General features: G+C 39.5%; 1 protein-coding gene across 15 annotated transcripts in view; it reads left to right on the top strand.

Moving 5' to 3' along the window:
- Positions 1-430: 430 nt before the first annotated feature.
- DLG1 (discs large MAGUK scaffold protein 1) overlaps positions 431-16,216 on the top strand; it is a 283,086-nt gene continuing 267,300 nt past the window's right edge. For 6 of the 15 annotated variants that reach the window (XM_087439824.1, XM_014783066.2, XM_014783065.2 and 3 more), the window contains exons 1-3: positions 3,171-3,357; positions 3,818-3,867; positions 4,557-4,688. In XM_087439824.1, coding sequence (XP_087295950.1) covers positions 3,849-3,867; positions 4,557-4,688 — 151 coding nt within the window. In that variant the 5' untranslated portion in view covers positions 3,171-3,357; positions 3,818-3,848. Of the gene's footprint in view, positions 529-1,567; positions 1,959-2,402; positions 2,611-3,169; positions 3,358-3,817; positions 3,868-4,556; positions 4,689-16,216 lie in introns of those variants that run through there. The other 9 variants (XM_087439823.1, XM_087439822.1, XM_087439821.1 and 6 more) reach the window with 5 other exon arrangements.

The following is a 16,216-nucleotide window of genomic DNA, read 5'->3' as shown; positions in this document are numbered from 1 at the left end:
GAGACTCCAAGCCAGAACCATCCAGTCAAGGTCCTCCTGAATTCCTGACCTGCAGAAACTGTGAGATAATGTTTATTGTTGTTGAAGTTACTAAGCTACTAAGTTTTAAGCTACTAAGCTTTGAGGAATTTGTTATGCAGCTATAGATAGCTAATACAAATGGATAGATAGGAGGAATGAGGAGTAAAGGCCTCTGTAGGGGCACCAGCCGGCGTGCCCCTTTAAAACCATGTGTCCTTGAGGCTCCTTGGCTGGGCTACGTGGCAGCACTCACGATGATAACAGTCCTGGGCTTGGCCAACCCAGCTGTTTTCTTGTGGGATAATTAGCACAGAGACCCTTGCGGTCTGAGGGAACACAGAGGCCCTCTGGAGGGGAGTTCTGGTCCTTGGAAGGCAGGTCATACAGGGATGATCCCCCTTGGCAAGCATGCAGCCTTTGTTCCTCTGCCTGCTTAAGCAAGCTTCTCTCAGTGGGCAGTTGCCGGTGCACATCTCCTGTCCAGCCAGCCGCCACTGGACGTTCCCTGTAAGTAACTTCCTAATAAACCCATATGTCTTGCCTGCTGTCTCTGGGTCATTTCTTTGGTCTCTTGGCAAGATACCCTGCCACCTTAGCCCAGCTGGGTGTGCGGTCCTACAGCCCCTCAAACTAGGCCTGGACTTGTCATGGCCCCTAAGGGTGGAGAAAGTGCTAGCTTCTTTTCTGCTTTTTGACACTGCTGACAACTGCATAGGGATAGAGGATGACAAGAAGGAAGGGCATCATGCCCTCTTGTCTCCTCTTTCTCCTCCCTCTTCTCTTTGTTTTTAGGGGAGGACTAGGATGACATTGAGAATTCACACAAATTTTGTTTTTGACTTTTCAGTAGCTCTTGGGAAAAGCTGCACTACCCTTTATCCATTTGGTAGTAGGCTGTGGGTCCTTGAGAGCTGGGCTTGGATATTATTCATTTCTATCCCCATTGCCTAGCAAGTGAACATATATGAACAACAAATGATACTAAGAGGGAGGGCGAAATCCCTCTCTCCTTCTCCTCAATTCTGAAGAGACTCCATTCTTAGAATGGTTCCTTAAGTGGAACCATTCCATTCACAGTTCATCAACAAAGTCTTGATAATAATAGCATGCATGCCATCAGCCATTTTCACTATTAAAAACTCCCTTACTTCACTATTTTAAAAATCCCTCTATTTAAGCTCCTTGCTTTTAGGAGACTTCTCTCACTTTTACATCCCATTTCTTCTATGAAATGTTGCTTCAACTGTTGCTCAAGCTCCAAAGATGCTTAATCCACTACAGTATAGAGATCTGCTGTCAATATACCAACATACCATTGTATGGAAAGAGCCCTGGCCTGGAGCTAGGAGACCTAATTCTGGGCTGCTGTCACTGATTAGCCTATATGTCCTTGGGCAAGTTGCTTCTCCTCTGGACCTCGGTTTCTTTATCTTAAACGGAGAGAGTGGGTCTAGATGAGCCCTAAAGCCGTCGGGTTCTCACAAGAAGTTAAGATTCCAAGGTGCAATCCAGAAGTGAAACCCAGTGGTCAGAGGCATACGTCTGAGTAACTGTTATGGTTACAGTACAAGGTTCTCCGGACTTCCCTTTACTAGCCCAAGGATACGGCCTCCGTGAAAGGCTGTCAAGTTTACTGGCAAGAGTCTTCCGGTTTTGAAAGACACGATCTCCGTGTTTCCAGTTTTGTCACTAACTCTGGATGACCTTGGGCAAGTTTTTCTCTCTCAACCGCAGAGCAGAGAGATCTTTGTTATCCAGAAGAGGCTCAAAGACCTGGGCAGTGACTTGAAGAGCTTTCCGTGATTCTCCTGCAATCCGAGTGGCTCAGCCCCGGAGCAGGGTCCTGGCCGGCCAGTAGTCCCGCTCCGAGGTGCAATCAAAACTCAGACCAGCTCTTCCAGCGAGGGGCGGCTCGGCTTCGGAGGCGGTGGCTACAGGTGAGTTCTTAAGGGGCCGCCAGAGCTTGGGTAATACGTGGAGACTAGTGACTGGGCAGCGGACGTAGGCAAGGGGGAGTGAATGAATGAGTGAATGAAAGAAGGAACGAATGTTCTCTTCATACCCTTAAATGCATTCATTCATACTTCTGATGAATTCATCACTTAGACTTAAAAATCCCCTAGTAAAATCCTCAAACTCTTATCAAATTAACCAATCTCCCTATTTTACGTGCCCTTCTTTAATTCATCCCCCCCCCAAAAAAAACTTTTACTGAGGGGCGAATAGTAACTTGAAAAAAATCAGTGCAGAGTGGAAGACTGTGTGCAGAGATGGCACCCCCCCCCCGCCCAAACTCCTCCCTTTCCCCGTCCCAGGCTCTGCCCTCCCCGCCCCCTAACGTGGGTGGCGCAGTCTACTCCTCCCCAAAACCACTTTTCTAGGTTGGAGATCTACCCCCGGGAGGGCCAGGTACTCTCTCCTGCCTTTGAATTGGAAACAGCACGTGTCTAGTGAGGTTAAAGGGAGTCCGGAAATGTGTCTTGGATCTGGTGTAAGTGAGGTCACGTCTCTCTTCAGACACCCCGACCCTTCTGGGTCTGGGGCGCTACTCGCTCAGAACCGCGGGACACACCGGTGGACTACGGTTAGGTAAAGGCAGGCTCTTCCAGGCCACCTGTAGAGTCTGTGTGTCAACTCCTTTGTCCTCAGAGCCACTTCGGTGGCCGTCCTGTTAAGCGAGGAGGTTCACTTGGGATGCTCCCCGGGTCCCCTTCCCAGTTCCCCAGCCCCCTCCCGGCCCTCCTCCCCCTTCCAATCCAAAGGTAGCAGCGCTGAGAGCCCGAGGCTCGGCGCGAGCCGCCTCCTCACTTCCCATTGGCTGGGAGCGCCGGGAAGGCGGTCACGTGGGGGCGCGGCAGTCCAGCTCGGGGGCCGCCATCTTGGCGGAAAGTTTGGGGGGAGAGCGGTTGGGGGCGCGGAAGGAGGCGAGGTTCCGGGGGTGGGGCGGCTAGAGGGAGAGAGGGCAAGCGGGCTAGCGGGCCGCGGCGAGCGAGGAGGCGGTGGCGGCGGCAGCAGCGGCGGCGGAGGAAGAGGCAGCGGGGGTGCGGCCGCCGAGGGGAGCTCCTCCCCCGTTCCCTCACCCCCCTGAGCTTAGCTCCTCGAGCCCCGGGCGGGGCGGGGGGACGTGGAGCGGGGGCAGGGCGGGGGAGCCGCCCGAGTCCGGCCGCAGCGCACCCCAGCTCCGAGCGCACGCCGCTCGCAGGAACTTTGTGGCGGCGCCGCAGGTGTGGGGGCCCGCGGAGGTGTGCATGTGGGGCGCGAGGGCGTCGCGGAGAGCGGCCGCTGCCCTGTCCGGCCCCCGCTGGAGTAACCCGGAGGAAGCGAGCCAGGAGAAAGGCAAGCGAGGGGAGAGGGCCCGAGCAGGGCGGGGTGATCAACCCAGCTGGTCCCTTCCCGGAGCGCTCTACAACCGCTGCTGGCTTAGGGGCAAGGGTCGGAGCGCCTTTTCACCCCCCCCAGTAGCAGGTGGGAAGTAGGCATACTTATACCGGGGGAGGGGTGGCCCCAGGTCTAGGCATTTAGTGCCCTTTAGAGAGGGGGCAGCTTTCGAGGAGGATTTGGAAGCCGACTTCTCTCTGCTTTTAATTTGCAGGGCTACCCACCCCTAGGTAACAGCTTTCTAGATTGATTGACACTGCTAGGTTTTGAGGCTCCTCCTTTCACTTGGGAAAACTTTGCCAGGTGGGCTTTTCCAATAGGGCTGAGAGTTTTTCGGTTTGAGATTTAGGGGGAAATGCTAGTTTAACCACAATTCTTTTCTTTAGTTTTGTTTGCTTTCTGTTTTATGTTTTTAAAGGTGTGTGCCCTCTTCCTGATTCTGGAGAAAAATGCCGGTCCGGAAGCAAGGTGAGAATTTATTTTGGAACTTTCTTGTGAGTGTCACTTGCTTTTCTGTGTGTCTGTTTTGTGATTGCTGTGTTTTAAAAATGTGTAACTCTGATGAGACAGCACAGTCCTAACGTTAGTAATCTAAGCCTCACATCATTCAGAAGATGGAAACACTTAATGTTTGTCAAACTTTCTTCCTTGACATCTCTGTAGTGATTGGAGAGGCAATTAATGTTTTCCCTCTGAAGTGTCTTTTTGAAAACTCTTAATTGGTTTTTTAATATTTCACTTTATCATTTTTACTAAACACTATTTTGTGAGCAAATGTGGGATATTGGCTAAGAGCTAGTATTTTGAAACACTTGAGATTTGGATTATAATGACATTGTGGATAATCTGCTTTTGCATATCAGATCAGCTGAAACTATGTTACTAATACTTTGATCAAATGATCTTTTATTGTGGTAGACTAGCCATACACATTTATTACAAACTACTCACCTTCCTCTTCTTTCTACTGTGACATATGTTTAAAATTTTTTGGATAATTCTAGGGAATATACCTGTACATGAACATAGTAATATCGATTGACCTGGAGGATTTTGAGAACTGTTGAGACGTCTTGCAGAATCATTTGCTTCATAGCTAGTGTGTAATACTTTCTTGTAAATATATAATTTTTATCAGACTCCTTTTTTCTTCTCAGATACCCAGAGAGCATTGCACCTTTTGGAAGAATATCGTTCGAAACTAAGCCAAACTGAAGACAGACAGCTCAGAAGTTCCATAGAACGGGTTATTAACATATTTCAGAGCAACCTCTTTCAGGCTTTAATAGGTGAGACTTATTACTTTATTTGTGACCATTATGTGTCAGCTGGGCTTAATGCTGCTCTGAATTCATTTATTTTACTCATAAGAGAGTGATGTACTTGGTTCTCTGTGAGTCATTCAGTAACTTGAATATGCAGTGAGTTGTATATTTTGATAGTTAGGCCAATATCCTTTCCAAAAAGATCTGATAACCAAAAAAACTTTCAGTATGATTATTTCAGTGGTCTTTGCTAACAGTGTTTCATATCCTAACATTAACTATTAAAAGATGGAGAAGTTGCAAAAATGTTTCAGGACTCAAAAGGTAACTACTGTGAATACCTCTTAGCTTGTTTCTGTATTTGACTTGTATTTCTGTGGAGTACCTGAGAATGTTTGAAGAGTTTTGCTGTGTTTAAAAACATTCATTCCTGTAATATAGACGTCTGTTTGAACTTGGTATTCATGGAGTCAGAATTTTAGACCTGAAAAATGATCTTAGAGATAATCTTGTCTAATCTTATTTTACAGACAATAAAATTGAAACAGAATTTTATTAATTGTAATTTAAATATGAGGTGGTGCATTGTTTTGAAGGAGAACTGGACAAATAGTCAAGAGTCTTGAATTCTATTCTTGACATTGCCGTTAATTGAATGATATTATACAAGTCATTTAACCTTTTTTTTTTTTTTTGTGAAGAAGATCGGCCCTGAGCTAACATTGGCTAATCCTCCTCTTTTTCCTGAGGAAGACTGGCCCTGGGCTAACATCCATGCCAATCTTCCTCTACTTTATATGGGACACTGCCACAGCATGGCTAGCCAAGCGGTGCGTCGGTACGCACCCGGGATCTGAACCAGCGAACCCCGGGCCACCGCAGTGGAGCGCGCACACTTAACCGCTTGCACCACCGGGCTGGCCCCGTCATTTAACCTTTTTAAGGTCACAATATTAGCTGTAGAATGTGGGTGCAGTGGAACAGTGGTTTTTAAGCTTTTTTTTTTTTGAGTGGCTAGATCCTTTCTTAAAACAAAATCTTATATTTTGTACCCAATCCTCGGTATATAAAACAAGGCGATCTGTCTCTGGCCCTCTCCTCTAGTACCTTGAAAAGTATGCAAACCACTGAAATAGAAAATTTGTCCCTTCCAATTCTAAGAATATAATGTTTTTTTATTAGTCATTGACTATATAACATATTAACACAAGACATACACTTCATTGCATTACATTTATTTTCTCAGTAACTTCCAAGTAGATATGACCTCACATCTGTCTGTTGTTAGAGTAACTTTTGATGTGATTTGAGGACTACCTTCAAGTTTGTGTACCCTGTCAACTTATAGGTAAATTGATATTCTCTGCTGAATTTGTTTTAGAATTAAAGATTTTAAAGAAGACCACTGAATACACCTGAATATTTTTTACAAATTTAACATTTTAATAGACTTTTAAAACCATACATAAGAATGGAGAGAACAATATAATGAACTGCTGTACACCTCTGACCCATCTTCAAAAATTATCAACATTTGCCTTTTTTGTTTAAACTGATGGACATTTTTTATATTTGAATTTCTAAGCTCTGAGGTTTAAGGTCCAAATGAATGATCAAATTGGATTCCTCTGCAAAAACAGCAAAAAAGGAAGGGAAAAATTATTTTTAGTTATTTGGTTTTCTAAATCAACATTAAACCTAGCAATGTTTTATTTAGTAGGGTTGCTGTTTAGAAAAAAATAGTATGACTTGTGTGTCCTCCTTTACATGTAGATATAGACAGATAGGTGCAGTCCTTCACTTTGTGGAGTCTGCAACTTAAGAAAACTAAATGGTTAGTGAAGTAACCAAACAGAATCCACGCTTCTTAGATCTCTCTATATTTGGAGGGATTTTTTAATTTTTATTTTTTACGTATTTTGCCTTACCTGTTTTGAATGTGTTTATTCTTATCCATAATTGAATTCTGACAGAGTTAGCTTTCTAATTATTAAGTTTATATTTGTGAATCTTCTTTGTCCTGTGTAATTTCATTGGTTGTGAATTTACTTTGATATTTAGATTTACATATATTTTAATGTTTTATGGGATGTGGTGTCAGATTTTGGTGTAAGAAAAGTAATAGATTTTAGGAATTTTGAAATGGGTAAATATAGTAGAGTTTTTTGTGTGTTTCCAAACTGTAATTAAATTAATTGTTGAAACCACGAAATTAATAAATGCATTTCTTTTGTGTTTGCTGAAATTGGGTTCATTTATTAACCATTATTACGTTTCTCAGTCTTTGAAAATTTTTAGGTCAATAAGATTTTCTTTTTGCTTTGCGCCTGTACCGTTCTTTTTGAAGCAGTGTGGTAATGTACTTGAAGCCTGTAAATGGCCCTAAGCTAAACCAGACTCCATTGTGCTCATAGTATGTACTGAAAAATCCTGGATTAACTGTTTTTTCCTTTAGTAGGTGGCACTTTGTCCTCTGAGCTGGTACTTGTGAACCATTGGATTAAAGGAGACATGGGTCTTGACCGCCTGAGTTGTTTGACAGTCATTTGGTGCTTAGGTTCTTGACTTAGTTTGGAAATCATTTCTTTAGGGTATAGTGAATTATCTAGTTACTTCTTTGGACTTGTAGTCTGCATCAATTATTTACTGATTGATTGTTTGAACTGGTAGTTTGTGTTGACTACTTTCACGCACTAGAAAAAGTTTGTGTGTGGGGCTCTAGGCGTTTTGGTGTTATAGAAATGTTCATTTTTTTCCCCCCTCTCTCTGTAGTTGATATATTATGTAGGTTAGGTTTCTGGTACCTTGGGGTTATTCAGAGGAAGAAGCGTACACATATTGCATTACATCTGTTCTAAGATACCAATTTTTAAATATTTTAATATCTCTGAATTTGGGATGCATTTTATAACTGATTTATGTTGACAGTGATTTTACATTCTTAGTGGCACGTGAAATAATTGTGCATCTTATAATTGATATTCTCAATATCAGTATCCTCTCTTTGGTGAAATATAGCAGTCATTATTGTAGCTCTGATGCTTGGTAGTGTCCTTGAAGGATGGCTTGAAGATTTAAAAATTACTGAAAGCAGAAAAGTTTTAACTTTTTGGGTTTCAGCTGATAAGTTGTTTCTTTAGAGCTGGATATTTAAAGTTATATCTAAAAAAAAATCCATGAGCTATACATTTGTTTAAAATTTATTCCCCAAACATTTGGTGATTATTTTTGTATAAATAGGAGATAAAGTCTGCCTAATTTTAATACCTGATTTAGGTGAGAGCAATTTGAAAACTTAATATATTTGATTTTGTATTCTCATTTTCTATACTTATACAGTCATGTGTTGCTTCACGGAGATACCTTCTGAGAAATGCGTCATCAGGTGATTGCGTCATCAGGTGATTTCGTCGTTGTGTGAACATCATAGACTGTACTTACACAAACCTAGATGGTATAGCCTACTACACACCTAGGCTGTATGGTGCTAATCTTATGGGACCACAGTTGTATATGCAATCTGTCGTTGACCGAAACGTCATTATGCATCACATGACTGTATTTGAAAATTTTGTGAGTAAAGTACTAGACTGGATATGGTTTGATTATAGTCAGAGCCCAGGTGTTCAGGTCCATAGTGGTTTGAGGTCATTTCTGATTCTTAGGGTTGTCTAGGATTGGAGACAACTTTGGTAGTCCTCAAGGATTTCATACCAGTCTAGACCTCTGGGGTTACTTTTGGAATCATATAACTCATCTGCTTTCCTTGTGCACAGGAGAAAAACCTGGGCTCAAGATCAGGCTGGCTTTAGAGACTTGAGTAAGTTGAGTCATGTAATTTATATATTTTGTCTGCAATAAATACAAGCTTACTTTAATGCAATGTTTTATTTTAGTTCTGCAGATATTTCAAAATGAAGATGGATTATGGAATAATACTGTCCATTTCTGAGATTTTTTAGATCCTAGTTCATTTGTTGCTACTCTATTAGCTAATAGTTTCACTAGCCCTTTACATAGTAAAGGGCATTTAAGTTTGTAGATACTGGGTTTCAAAAGTATGACTCTTGTTTTTGCTGGGAAAGAGTTGCCGTGAGCTAACATCTGTTGCCAGTCTTCCTCTCTCTTTTTTTTTCTCCCCAAAGCCCCTGTATGTAGTTGTATATTCTGGTTGTAGGTCCTTCTAGTTCTTCTGTGTGAGCCACTGCCCCAGCATGGCTACTGACAGACGAGTGGTGTGATTCCACGCTTGGGAACCAAACCTGGGCCACCAAAGCAAAGCGCACCAAACTTTAACCACTAGACCATCAGGGCTGGCCCTCCTCTTTTTTTTTTAGTTGTAAAATTCATAAATTTACCATCTTAACCATTTTTAAATGCATGGTTCAGTAGTGTTAAGTATATTCACGTTGCAAAACCAGTTCAGAACTCTGTACCCATTAAACAACAACCCGTCTTTTCCTCCTCCCCCCAACCCCTGGTAACCATCATTCTACTATGTGTCTCTGATTTTGACTACTGTAAATACCTCATATAAGAGAAATCATAGAGTATTTGTCTTTTTGTGACTGGCTTATTTTACTTGGCATAATGTCCTCAAGGTTCATCTATGTTGTAGCATGTGACAGGATTTCCTTCCTTTTTAAGGCTGAATAATATTCTTTTATATGTATATACCACATTTTTGTTTATCCATTCATCCATCAATGGACATTTGGGTTGTTTCCACCTCTTAGCTATTGTGAATATTGTTGCCGTGAATTTGGATGTGCAAATATCTTTTTGAGACCCTTCTTTCAATTTTTTTGGATCTATACCCAGAAGTGGGATTGCGAGATCATGTGGTAGTTATATTTTTAATTTTTTGAGGAATTACCATACTGTTTTCCATAGTGGTTGCACCATTTTACAGTCCCACCAACAGTGCACAAGGGTTCCAATCTCTCCACACCCTTGCCAACACTTGTTTTCAGTTTTTTTATAGTAGCCATCCTAATGGATGTGAGAATATGATTCCTTTTTAAGTGTATATAAAAAGTAATAATGGCTAACATTTATTGAGCACTTTCTATGTGCTAATGCAAGTATCTCATTTAGTCATCATAATCCTGTGAGGTGTATATTCATCTGTGAGATGATTATACCATTTTATAGGTTAGAAAACTGAGGCACTGAGAGATTACTTACCTTTTTCAAGAACCCTCAGATACTAAATTGTGGAGTCAGAAATTGAACTCAACTAATCTGAATCCAGAGCTTCTCACCTTCAGCCATTAAGATGTTCTTTATCATAAGTTGAATATTTTAATGTGGTAACACTAACAAGCATATTTAACATAGATGTTGATGTGTAGGGTCAGTGGTGTTTTTTTAAGACAGATTTTATTTTGAAGGAGAATGTTAATAATGATGGAATGATGTTTATAGTGATGGAATTTACACATTTCGAAAAGTGTATTGACTTAGAAATCAAAGTTCGTGAACTTTCAGCTATTATGGTAAAATGTCAAAATTTCTTAGATTTTTTTGCTTATTATTGGTCCCAGTGAGGTTACATTTTAGTCTGTTGTTAATTTCATGTGTGTGTAACTTTGCAGGCTAGGTTGGGGAAAGAAAAACATTTATCACAGGATATGGATCATACTATTAGCTAATACTTTATGGAATTGGAGGGAAATTTTATTAACTTTTTAGTTGGTGGTTTTTTCCCTTGGTGAGGAAGATTGGCCCTGAGCTAACATCTGTTGCCAATCTTCCTCTTTTTGCTTGAGGAAGATTGTCACTGAGGTAACATTTGTGTCCATCTTCCTCTGTTTTGTATGTGGGATGCCACCACAGCGTAGCTTAATGAGCAGTGTATAGGTCCGCACCTAGGATCTGAACCCGTGAACCCTGGGCCACCAAAGCGGAGCACGCGAACTTAACCACCATGCCATGGGGCTGGCCCTAGTTGGTGGTTTTGATTGAATTGGATTGTTATTATCTGCTAATTTGCTTACTACTGTTCTGAAGCAGCTTTGATATTGTTGAATCTGGTTGAATTCTCTTTAGAACCTTGTTATCACAGAGCTGTAAAATCATCTGTAAATATTTCTTCTAGTCTAAGCTATTGCATCTTGTAGGGTCAAATGTTTCCTACTAAATTTTTCTGTTTCTAATTATTTTTCCAATAACTATCCAGTCTAGGACCAGGTATTAATTTAGTTATGTCTCTTTAGTCTCCTCTGATCTGGGCACATTTCCACAGTCTTTCTTTGTATTTTGTGATAATTACATTTTTGAAGACTGCTGTTCCCCTCTGCTCGTATTTTTTTATATAATGTTTCTCATTTTGGGTTTGTCTGATACTTGCCCATGATTGGATTCAGGTTATGTATTCTGTAGGGTTCTGTACATCCAGAGGTACATGATGTCTTCTGCCCTTCATTGGTGATGTTAATTTTGATCACCCAATTAAGGTATTGTCTGATTACTCTGTAGTTACTGTTCTTTCTTAGCAGTATGTGGGGGAGACTCTTTAACACCATGCACATACCCTACTCTTTAGCCAAATTTCCACCTAGACTTAACATCCATTGATGACACTTGCCTGACCAGTTTTTACTATGTTGGAAACGACAGTTGAAAAATGGGGCCGGCCCCGTGGCTTGGTGGTTAAGTGCGCGCGCTACAATGCTGGTGGCCCGGGTTCGGATCCCGGGTGCGCATCGAGGCACCACTTCTCCGTCCATCCTGAGGCCGAGTCCCACATACAGCAACTAGAAGGATGTGCAGCTATGACATACAACTATCTACTGGGGCTTTGGGGGGAAAAAAAAAAAATAAAAAATAAAAAATAAAAAAAAAAAAAAAGAAAAATGACAGTTTTGTGACAGCAGCATTCCTCTACATTTTCCAGTCAACACTTGGCATTTTACTCCCTCCTCTCCTGTTTATCTGTCTATCATTTTTCTTTCACTAGTTGATAATTTATTATCATCCTTAATGATTTTAGGGCTCAGATTGTCTCAGATATATCTAGTGGGAGCCCTCTCAAGCTTGCTCTTTTGTCCTTATGACATGCCTCCATCATTTTTTTTTTAGCACTATCTTACATTTTGGCATAACAAGATGTTCCAGGTTCATCTTGTACATATCCTGCCCCAGGTTGGGAATCAGCCATTTTTCTGAGAAGCTCTGGTTCCTTTTGTTACACACGTTGTTTTAAGGAATATGCTTGTGAATACCCTATGACTGTTAGTCAAATAGTGTTTAAAGTATTGAAGTGATTTATTTTTGGACACTAGCTTGACATTTTTCCTGTTTCTAGTGTATGAAACACAAATTGTAATACATACTTTTAAAAAACAGATATATTTATATATGGTTAGATTTATCGGGTTTTTTTTGTGCTTTCTGCCCTTGGTATCATGCTCAGAAAGGCTTTCCTGTCCCCAGGATTTTAAAAACATTTACCTATATTCAAATTCTTTCATGGTTTCTTTTTTTAACATTTAAATCTTTAATATATTTAGAAATTATTTTGAAATAAACTATGAGATTGCTTATTTTTTTAAAATATAAATTTGTCATTTATTATGCTCCTTTATACATTTAAAAAATTATTAGACTTTAATTTTTTTAGCAGTTTTAGGTTTATAGAAAAATTGAGTGGAAAGTACAGAGTTCCCATATCCTCAGTCTCCCTCCCATTTCCCCTATTGTTAACATCTTGCATTAGTATGGTATGTTTGTTACAGTTGATAAGCCAGTATTGATATATTATTATTAACTAAAGTCCGTAGTTGACCTTAGGGTTCTCTTGTTGTGTTATATACATTGATAAATGTGACATACATGTTCGTTGCTTTGACACGTGTCCACCATTACAGTATCATACAGAATAGTTTCACTGCCCTAAAAATCTCTTATGCTCCACCTGTTCATCCCTTTCTCCCTCCCCTTGAACCCCTGGCAACCACTGATCTTTTTACTGTCTCTATAGTTTTGCCTTTTCCAAAATGTCCTATAGTTGGAATCATAAGTATGTAGTCTTTTCAGATTGGCTTCTTTCACTTAGGAATATGCATTTAAGGTATCTCCATGTCCTTTCATGGCTTGATAGCTCATATCTTTTTATTTTTTAATTTTTTAAAGACTTTATTTTTTAGAGCAGTTTTAGATTCACAACAAAATTGAGAGAAAGGGCAGAGCTCCCATATACCCCCTGTTCTCGTACATACGTAGCCTCCCCCATTATCAACATCCCCTACCAGAATGGTACATTTGTTATTTGTTATAATTGATGAACCTACATCATTATCACCGAAAGTCCATAGTTTACTCTTGGTGTTGTACATTCTATAGGTTTGGACAAATGTGTAATGACAGGTATCCGCTGTTATAGTATCATACAGAGTAGTTACACTGCCCTGAGAATCTTCTGTACTCTGCTTATTTGTCCTTCTCCTGCCTCCAACCCCTGGCAATCACTGATATTTTTACTGTCTCCATAGTTCTGCCTTTTCCAGAATGTCATAGTTGGAATCACACAGCATGTAGTCTCTTCAGATTGGCTTCTTTCACTAGTTCCTCCATGTCTTTTTATGGCTTGATAGCCTTTTTTTTTTTTTAGGGCTGAATAATATTCCATTGTCTAGATGTACCACAGTTTGTTCATCTGTTCACCTATTGAAGGATATCTGGTTGCTTCTGGGTTTTGGCAGTTATGAATAAATCTGCTATAAACATCTGCGTGCAGGTTTTCATGTTGGCATAAGTTTTGACGTAAGTTTTCAGCTCATTTGGGTAAATATCAAGGAGTGTGATTGCTGGATTGTATGGTAAGAGTATGTTTAGTTTTATAAGAAACCACCAAACTGTCTTCCAAAGTGGCTGTATCATTTTGCATTCCCACCAGCCATGAATGAGAGTTCCTGTAGCTGCATATCCTTGCCAGCGTTTGATGTTGTCAGTGTTCTGTATTTTGGCATAATAGTTGTACAGGGTTATCTTGTTGTTTTAATTTCCCTGATGACATATGTGGAGCGTCTTTGTATATGCTTATTTGCCATATGTATATCTTCTTTGCCAAGGTGTCTGTTAAGGTCTTTTCTTAATATTTTTTCCATTAAAGAAAATATTATTTTCTCATAGATTAGAGATGTCACCCATATTATGTTAAATTATTGCACATTCTTGAGTCTGTATTTAGACTTCCTACTCTGATCCTGAGTTAGTAGTGCCTTATTTCTTTAGTTTGAGAAATGTTTCATCGTTTGTGAGTTTCTCTATTTAAGATGATGTAAATTGTCAGTAAAAGCTAGAAAACTTTTTCCTCAGCCGCCTTTGAGGGTATTTCTGTAATTCTGTACTTCTCTTACTCTCGGTGTTTGCAAACTTTGAATTCTAATGGGAAAATAACAAAGGTAAATGAAAACTTTTTACTTAAAAGAAAATTTTACTCAATTTGGAGACTTCTGAAATATGTGATCTTAGAAATTTCCAAAAAAATTTTTTTTAAATAGAAATGATTCTTCTCTATTCCATTGGACTAATTGCTTGTGTTCAAGTTTAGTTTTTGAGTATTTCTCTATTGTGCATATTGTAGCTTTGTGACCTTATAATATGATCTTTGTTCAGGAACTGCACTTGTCGGGGGACCCAATTTAGTCCAAAACAGAGAAAGCACTTGCAAGGCTATAAATGGAAAATGAGGAATAGACTATGATAAGACTGATCCAGTAGGCTCAACAAAATCAGTGTTTTCAATTGAGTTAACTAAAGGGGAGTTTTTCCTCTAACATATGTTTTAGCATTCCTGCATTTTTTTGTTTTTTCTTCTTGCTTGCTTTAGTGCATCATTATTTTCAAAGGAGATAATTTTCTTCAGGATGTAAATAAAAATGTATTCAGTTATTTTAATTATATGTCTGGTATGTATCTGGGTGAGCTATCTGGATTTTCAGATAAGTATAGAATCACTCTTATCTATTAAATGACAGTCATTTTGACTACTCATGTGTTCTTCCATTTTCTTTACATTTTCACAGTAAAGATTTGAGAGTTGAACTCAAGTTAAATGTTTGCATAGGTTTGTTGAAGGACTCGCTTATTTTACTGGATAGTAAATTTGGCAATTCTTCATAAAATAGTATTGAGACATGTGACTAGTGAAGCATTATTTTGCTGTGGTTACATTTTTTTGGTATATATTTTGATGTAATTATAAGTAGCCCTTATTATTGACATTGGATGTTGAAACACATATAAAATAACTTATATAAACCAGAATTGAGAAAGAAATTTTCATTGTCTTTCAAATTTTTGAATACGTGTTTAGTAATAGAAATTTATGTATGCTTAAGGTTATGCAGCACCTTAAAATATAGCCATCAATTTTTTATAAAAACCTACCTTTTTATGTGTTTTAAATTGGAAAACTTAGGTGTTACGTAACTTCTTTTCCTCAATTTTCTCCATCTCCCAAAGACATTATTATATCATAGTCATCTTTTAAATCTTTTATTCTTCTTCCAAAATGTATCACTCCATTAGTATTTGTTGGTTGCATGTTTTAAGTGTTAAGAGTAAACTCATTAATTTAACTCTCTATTTTCTTGAAGTTTCATTAATTGAACTCTCTTTTAAGGATAACTTGGGGGGTTGGCCTGGTGGCGAAAGTGGTTGAGTGCGCGCGCTCCACTGCGTTGGCCCAGGGTTCACCGGTTCGGATCCCAGGCACTCACCGACGCACCGCTTGGCAAGCCATGCTGTGGTGGCGTCCCATATAAAGTGGAGGAGGATGGGCACGGATGTTAGTCCAGGGCCAGTCTTCCTCAGCAAAAAAAGAGGAGGATTGGCAGATGTTAGCACAGGGCTGATCTTCCTCACACACACACAAAAAAAGAATAACTTGGATTTTCAGACTTGGGCATGTTAAATAGATTTTCAGGAAACAGAGATTGAGATGATACTAAGGTTTGACCATGTTTGTTTTTGTCTTCTATTTGACTTCTATTTGTATAGTAGCTTCTGTTTTACTTTAGACAAGATATCTTATGGAACTCAGTGTTGTATTCCCCAGTTTAAAAAAGTCTAAAGCAAAAGTAGAAAGTAATATTTTGAATCCTAGAATGTTATTTTGTAGAAATACTTATCCTGTCACAATAATTTAACTTTTTTTTTTGCTAATTCTTTATAATTATAATCAGTGATATATTCTCTTCTGACATATAAAATGTAGATTAACTATGAAGAACAAGGACTGCTGATAGCATGGGAAATACAAAAAATAAGCACTTTAGACTCGTAAGAAAAGCTCAATCTGTGTGTGCAATTTTTCCAGAGGGTACTGTTTTTGATTAGGTGCATCTTTGAAAAATCTTTACTGACACAACTGAAGAAATTGTGATAGAGAAATAGTTTCTGAAGAAGTGTTGTTATGTTGCTCATCTCTGTAGTCTTGGGACCCTACAGATAAAGAAATGTGGTGGACAAATGAAATAAAATGTATAAACTATGCCATGTTAATCAAGATGGGATATGGGTCCAGATTAAAGATGTGTATGTGT

The sequence above is a fragment of the Ceratotherium simum genome, chromosome 15 (assembly GCF_057802395.1).
Source record: "Ceratotherium simum simum isolate JZ-2026a chromosome 15, ASM5780239v1, whole genome shotgun sequence".
Classification (NCBI taxonomy): domain Eukaryota; kingdom Metazoa; phylum Chordata; class Mammalia; order Perissodactyla; family Rhinocerotidae; genus Ceratotherium; species Ceratotherium simum.
The sequence above is the reverse complement of the archived record's forward strand: the minus strand, read 5'-3'. Positions and strand labels throughout refer to the sequence as shown.